Source organism: Alexandromys fortis, unplaced genomic scaffold (assembly GCF_014885135.2).
Source record: "Alexandromys fortis isolate MF-2015 unplaced genomic scaffold, M_Fortis_MF-2015_v1.1 scaffold_5, whole genome shotgun sequence".
Classification (NCBI taxonomy): Eukaryota; Metazoa; Chordata; class Mammalia; order Rodentia; family Cricetidae; genus Alexandromys; species Alexandromys fortis.
The window spans coordinates 30,749,659-30,757,072 of record NW_026067924.1 but is presented as its reverse complement, the minus strand read 5'-3'; the positions used below and the strand labels follow the sequence as shown (position 1 = coordinate 30,757,072).

The following is a 7,414-nucleotide window of genomic DNA, read 5'->3' as shown; positions in this document are numbered from 1 at the left end:
CTGCCCCCAGGTGGGAGGGAATGTGGAGAGAGCCTGGCTGAGTCATAAATCAATGTTATTTTTTTTAAAGATGAAATAATGGGGGACTGGTCCCATGAGGGGTCGTGGTCCAATGAGGGGTAGTGGTGGTTGAGATACACCAAATGTAATGGTTTAGATAAAATGCTACAGTTCGCTGAGGAGTGGCAGTGTGCCACTGTGGGTGGTTTACGGCAGCAGTGGATTAGAGACCATGTCAGGCCACAAGGGGCAGCCAGTACCACCACACAAGGCCTCTGTGTGTCCCAGGTAGGTCAGAGGCAGCAGATGAGAGACCTTGGTGAATCAGCTGGGCAGATAGTCCCACAATGAGTAAATGAGAGACAGAGACAGATAGGCATGCCATGAAGAGAGTTTTTGGATATAATTTATTTAGTAAAAGGGAGAGAAAGGATAGACAGAGAGGGAGAGAGAGAGAGAGAGAGAGAGAGAGAGAGAGAGAGAGAGAGAGAGATTGACTCTCTGGTATGCTCAGCAAGGTTAGATGTTGTGGTGTTCTATTAAAAACTATTTTCAAAAATTTGGGTCTAGGTCTCCCATTCTCTAGTTCAACCATGTTTAAAAGGTCCCCCTATGCCCTGTGTCAATTCTTCTGGCACAGAAAGCAAAACAAAACAGCCAAAAAAACTAAACTAGGTTTATACGAACATTCTACACCTCAAGATTCTAAGTTTATTTTATTGGATTTGGTTAAAAATCTGGTAAAACTATTTTTCAAAATGTTTAGCTTAAAACTAGTAACACATGGTTGGTAGTTAAAAATCTATACATAGGTAATCTTAAAGAGATCATGTGCCATGATCCCATTCTGGCATATAAACAGCACGTGGCTTGCTGACATCTCTAGCTAATCTTGTGACTGGTCATCATCTTTGTTAGGGTTGGAGAAGATGATGTCATATGACGTCACCATCATATAATTAAAAGTGACCACCCACATGAGGTGAGCCTACGAAGAAAACAACAGGTCTTCAAGAATGTATATGAGGATAGATTTTTGTATGATATTTCCTGTCTTGTCCTAATAACAAGGTCCAGAAATAAATCGCAGATATTATATATTGAATAATCTACACCATTAAAGTTTGATTTTACCTTATGTGGGTTATTGTTGTGCCCTGGGCTGGAGAGATGGCTCAGTGGTTAAAAGCACTGGATCTGAGTTCAATACCCAGCAAATGGTTGCTCAAAATCATCCATACGGAGGTCTGGTGCCCTCTTCTGGCCTTCAGGCAGACATACAGGCAAAATATTGTATACACCATAAATATATAAATCTTTTTTAAAAAAGGGTTCCATATTTTTGAAAGATTATAAACCTTGTAGGTTTTATCTTCATTTTTATTTTAATTATTCCCTCAGAATGACCATTATTTTCATTTATTATTATATATTTGGATACACATACACACAGAGTTTTGCCCTCAGACATTCAGGGCTATTGTTGCTGGAGCTTTAGGAAGATTGTGTTTAGCCATTTTATTTTGCTAAATGAAAAAGAATGTTTTTCTCCCATATTGTTTTCTTTTTATCAAATCTTCTAATTGTATCCACCCTCACACTTGAGTCTAAATTTGGGTGTTATGTTTGGTACCATAGTCAAGTTGAACAACACAACAGAGCTTGAAAATCCCCATCTGAATAATGCTGACTTCAGAAGAGGCTGTTAAGATAAATGACTGTCCACAAGACCAAGACAAACCAGCAACTAAATGCTGTTGTTTCTCTTCTTAAAGGGACAAACAGACCTTAAATGCTGTTGTCCAGAGGATAACATTTTATTTGGTGCAAAAAATGTTGACATCTAAAATTTTATGTGTTTGTTTTGATTTTGATTATAGACAGGATCTTATTCTACAATAGTTCAACTTAAGCAGTTGTTTGCTGATGGTCACCGAGTAAGTGGGAAAAGAAACTGCAAATGCCAGAGAGGTGGCCCAGTGGTTAAGAGTGAGTACTGCTCCTGCAGAGGACTGATGTTCAATCCCAGGACCCACAGGAGGGAGCTAACAGCCTCTAACTCTTTATTATTCATAATTCTGAACTGGTGTGTGATTGTTTTGTGACTTACATCATCAGGAGGGTGGGAAAGGAAGGAAGGGAGGAAAGAAGGAAGGAAGGAAGGAAGGAAGGAAGGAAGGAAGGAAGGAAGGAAAAAAGGAAGGAAGGAAGGAAGGAAGGAAGGAAGGAAAAAAGGAAGGAAGGAAGGAAGGAAGGAAAAAAGGAAGGAAGGAAGGAAGGAAAGAAGGAAGGAAGGAAATAGCACCTAGCATTCCCACTCTGCTACCATTATCCATTCTTCCCACTCCTCAATTTACATCAAATAATTGTCAAGCATATGGAAAGTCAAGATTATAATATTACTTACAAATGCATAAACTAGCTAGATATGTTTTGTATATGATGGTAGACACTTCAAAACTTCTAGGTTAGGAATAAGTGAGAATTTGTTACTCATGACAATATCTGTAGCCAAAGTAAGGTCACTTTTGCATCAGTTCCTGCATTTCTAGTTTACAGAACATAAAGTGAAACAATTCAATGGCACATGAACATTCAGTAGGTTGAGTATAAAGAGAAAAACTTTGAGTAATGGGAATACATTTTATTTACAGTAAGCGTGGATGCCTCTTTGACATGGAGATTAGCTGTTTACTTTTATTAGTCATGATTCCCATTTCCTTGCAGGGAGATGCTGTCTCTACACGTCAAGATTGTACAATATGCAAACTTGTTGAATAAATGTAGAATGAAGCACAGTCAGTCCCTCCACTTGGCACATGTAAAAACAATGTAAAAATCCTAGCAGGTAGATACTCATATGTTCCTACCCCTAGGCACAGAACACATGTCAATTGTTACTGCTAGAAGAGCATATGACAGTTTCTTCTAAGTGTGTATCACTTTATATGCTGACCATATTCCAGTGAATTATTTTGGCATCATTATCTAATCTTGAGAGGCTTTGGTTTTTGTTGCTTGGTTGATTGATTGCTTAGTTAGTTGTATGTTTCTTTGCATGGTCAGTTGGTTGGATGGTTGCTATGATTTTTATTTTTAGGACACAACCATGGATGGGTAGGGGAGGAAAATGGATCTGGGAAGAGTTGAGGATAAGTATGCATTGCCTGAGATTTCTGTTCCACCTGGTCCTGCAGCCATTTAATTCCAAAGAAATACGCAGAGGTCTACATTAATCATAAACTGGTTGGCTTATTAGCTCAGGCCTCTCATTAACTCTTACAGCCTACATTAACCCAGAATTCTTATTTGTGTCAGCCACATGGCTTGGCACCTTTGATCAGCAAGGCATTCTCATGTTGCTTCCTCTGCATCTGGGTTAGGACTGCAGAATCAGCCTTTCCTCTTCCAAGAATTCTGATGTTTTTGCCTGGCTACGGGCCAATCATCATTTTATTAAAACAGTACAACTTACAAAACTTTACATGGTACAATACCATTGTCCCACAGCAAGTTTGAACACAATACATATATACAAAATTCTCAAAGAACTGGTTTTAAGAAAAAATAAAGATAAAGAACAGAATACAGAAGTAAATAAAAATGACAAAGAAAACAGAAAAATAAAAACACAAACAAAACATCAAAAGGTAAAATTTAAAAGAAAAAAATGTGAGAGATTAAGAAGTATTAGTTTGTAAAAGATGATTATTGATTTCTCTTTTTAGTCTTATTTTTAATTTTTAATTATGTGTATGTCTTGTGGGGCGAAGGTAAGTGCACATGAATATGTGTGCCCAAAGAGGCCAGAAGATGGACTTAGATGTCCTGAAGGCAGAGTTACATGCAATTGTGCAGGGCCAACATGTGTGCTAGGAACCACATTGCAAGAACAGTACACCCTCTTACTCGATGAGCCTTCTCCAGTCCACCCCTCCCCATTTCTCATTGAATACTTCAGGTTTTAATTTGTTAGTAACCTACTTTTTCCAGTAGAATTTATACTCAAAATGTTCTTTCTGTCTATCTACATATCTCTCTCTCTCCTTCTCTCTCTCTCCCTTGTCTTCCTCAACTCCATTTATCTCAACAAAACTCCTCACTTAAAAATATTTATATGTAAACTTAGTATAAATTTTCCTAATTTATTATAAAGCAATGCCTGGGAGAAAAAAAGATAATCAACAAAATTTTGTTAGGGAATAAAAGGAAGTAATGCATCCCACTCTCAAACCTGCTTTGATAACTAAGAAATCAAATGTTAGTGAGACCTATTCCTTACAACCAGAAGCACTCTAAAATTCTTGATTATAGTTTGATAATTTGAAAACAATACGTTTAAAAGTATATGATCCATGTGTTGAAATTGATTCTAATTTTGTAAATAACAAGGCAGTCATGAAATTACATAAAAATCAAGAAAGATACATCAAATATTTCTTTTTGTTTAATAAATTTTCTGTAATTTGTTTGTTATTTTTTTAATCATCAAGAAAAAAAAACACTTGAGATTTTTGTATCATTTGAAGGAATCCTGCTTCTCAATCACTCCACCAAATACAGATACACATTGTTTAGAGGGAGGAGAGTCTCTGTAATGTTTAATAGCTCATGCTCAGTATTCTTCTAAAAATGGATAGTAAGGGTGATCCACCGCACTGAAAGAGAAGAAGAAACACAGGTTGTTCACGAGTCACACTTCTGATAGATAAAATGAAAACAGTCATGTTTGAGAACCCAGAAAAACTTCTGTGCACCCTGTCTTGCTAAATACAATGGAATACATCAGCGATTAAGGTTGTAGATCAACTGATTTAATTATTTTATTCTTAGAATTTTATTATGATTGATGTGTGCCAAGACATGCTTGTGGAGGTCAAAGGACACCTTTGATGTAGCTTGGTAAAGGACTGTCCCAGGGCAAATGTCAATGGACACTGAGAGGAGGACGCTGGAAGAGAATGATGTTTTCCCTAGGACTTATTCATATCACCTTTGAGAGTTCATCTTCCACACAGATTATTTGAATTACATGTTATACTGTTTTAGTATGAACAAAGTTAGAATAGATTTTAGTGTAAAAAAAAAAGTTAAAACAGTCTTCATGTATAACTGTACATTCATTATTATTGAATTCTCTTTTATTTCTTTGGATTACAATAAACATTAATGAGAAAGTATTTTCATGGGCCTCTTACTATATCATGAGCCATAGATAATCTGTTCTCTGAGTCTAATGGGCAGGTGAACCCTGAAGACATTTATTTTGGCCAAAGGTCATAGCATATTCTTTATTTTTTTTAAATATTTATTTATTTATTTATTTATTATGTATACAATATTCTTTCTGTGTGTATGCCTGAAGGCCAGAAGAGAGCACCAGACCTCATTATAGATGGTTGTGAGCCACCATGTGGTTGCTGGGAATCGAACTCAGGACCTTTGGAAGAGCAGGCAATGCTCTTAACCACTGAGCCATCTCTCCAGCCCTAGCATATTCTTTATTATCAGTTCACAGTGATGCAACTTTGACCATTTGGGGGGACAAGGTCACATGTATTCTGTGTTTCAGTTGAACTCCCTGTATAGCAAGGATGACCTTAAACTTCTCATCCTCCTGTTTCTATCTCCCAGGGGCTGAGAATAATGGTTTAGGCTATCATGTCTGTTTTTATCTGGTGCTTGAGAAGTGCTGAACCAACCAATCTATAGCCCCAAATTGGCCAGTTTTGAAATGGGGTTGCCCTGAGTCTCACTGCCTGTCATGAAATTCAGAAGGAATTTCTCTCTTCTGAGGTTCATAGAGATGCTTTTGTTGAAATCCTATTCTGGAAATGAGGTGTGTCTTCTGTAATGACACTGTATTAAAATGCTTTCTTGTGTTGTTTCTGTAATCTTCTGTCTCTTTAAGGAACAAGCCATGCCCACTCCCTTCCTGCTTTGCAGCCTTGGTTCTCTCTTCCAGGTTCTCTCTTAGGAAAAGCAGCCTCTGCCTCTCCCCTCTTCTCCCCTCCTCCCTTCTCTGTCTCTGTCTGTCTGTCTCTCTCTTACCCCTTATTCCCCTTTCTGCCCTTCTCCCTTCCCGTCCATAACCATTAAATAAATATCCAACCCCACTCTGTATGGTGAGCCTATCTGTCTGTCTGCTGCTGCAGGGATCCTGAAGCAAGTCTTGCCCACCGCCACCACATGGCCAGGGACCAACTACATGGAGATCTGCACATTTCTCATGTGTATTCCCTGCCTAGGTCTGTCTGCTCCCACTGGCCACTGCCAGGACCCACTTGTCTGCTGCCACTGGGATCCTGCAGCCAGCCCCTGGGGACTCACAACAAACCCATTACAGTTTCAGCTCACTGAAAAGCTGGCTCTGGAAGCAGAGTAGCTGCTTCCTGCAGTTAAGACCCAAAGTATTTTGTCTCTATGTATCCTCTGAGGCCTCTTGTCTACGGTTGGGATCCTCCCACCCGTGAAAAAACTCTGACAGGGAATGAAGAAAGCAGTAAAACAGCCCAAGAGTGAAAACATCATGCTTTTAGAACAGTGAGAAGTTTCAATAATGTAAATTGCCTGCCATGGGAAAAAGAAGCTGGAAGTTCAGCCATGGGAACTGCCTCATCTTCCCCTGTGACCTGCATATAATAATATACTGGCCTGCTGTGTGAACTCTGTTCCCATAGCACTTTGTCTACTCCCAAGAGGAGAATGCCTCCTACCTGCTAAGGAATATCAAGCATAAGATGTGTCTCCTCCCCTTATTAGCTGTGCAGCTTTGTGTTCAAAGACATTATTCAAACAACCCCCTCCAGTCAAGATATCTTCTGTCCCCTGAGCACTTCTATTGATAGGAAATAGTCTGAATGCTTTTTATCTTTCCTCTCTCCCTACTTTGAACTATAAGCTAGCCATAACAAAGAAAACTTCACAGAATGCCAGTAAAGGCATTCTTGAGCAGCAGATCCTAGAGTCTCTGGTTCTGTTGAATCTTGAATTTGACTTCAATTCCTCACCACCAGTCACTGGTATATCTCCATATTCCTAGGTCTCTGTTTCATGTTATAAACACCCATTTGGATAATGTTATCTTTCTACTTGGTTTGTTCTACTTGGAATCCTCACCCTAGGGGCTCACTCTTCTCTGCTCAGGACTGTCTATTAGGAAGTACCTCTATTTCCCCAGCTGGATTTTGATGGATGTTTGTAAGCATCCAGTTTAGTAACACAACCTTTCTGCTTTCATATGTCCTTTTACCTAGAGGCCTCACCTGAGCAGACCCTGTTCTCTGTTTGAGATCCTCTCTATTGAGAACTCAGGTTGGTCATTTTAAAGTTGCTGTCTCAGTCAACTTCTGGATATTTTGAGTGCACAATGTTATTATATTTGCAACCTATCTATCACCACTTATTATTTTAC

General features: G+C 38.8%; 1 protein-coding gene across 2 annotated transcripts in view; it reads right to left on the bottom strand.

The window, feature by feature from the left end:
- Nucleotides 1–4,431: 4,431 nt before the first annotated feature.
- LOC126501680 (aldo-keto reductase family 1 member C15-like) overlaps nt 4,432–7,414 on the bottom strand; it is a 32,168-nt gene continuing 29,185 nt past the window's right edge. For both annotated transcript variants that reach the window (XM_050142478.1, XM_050142477.1), the window contains one exon: nt 4,432–4,658. In XM_050142478.1, the coding sequence (XP_049998435.1) occupies nt 4,616–4,658 (43 nt within the window). In that variant the 3' untranslated portion in view covers nt 4,432–4,615. The remainder of the gene's footprint in view (nt 4,659–7,414) is intronic.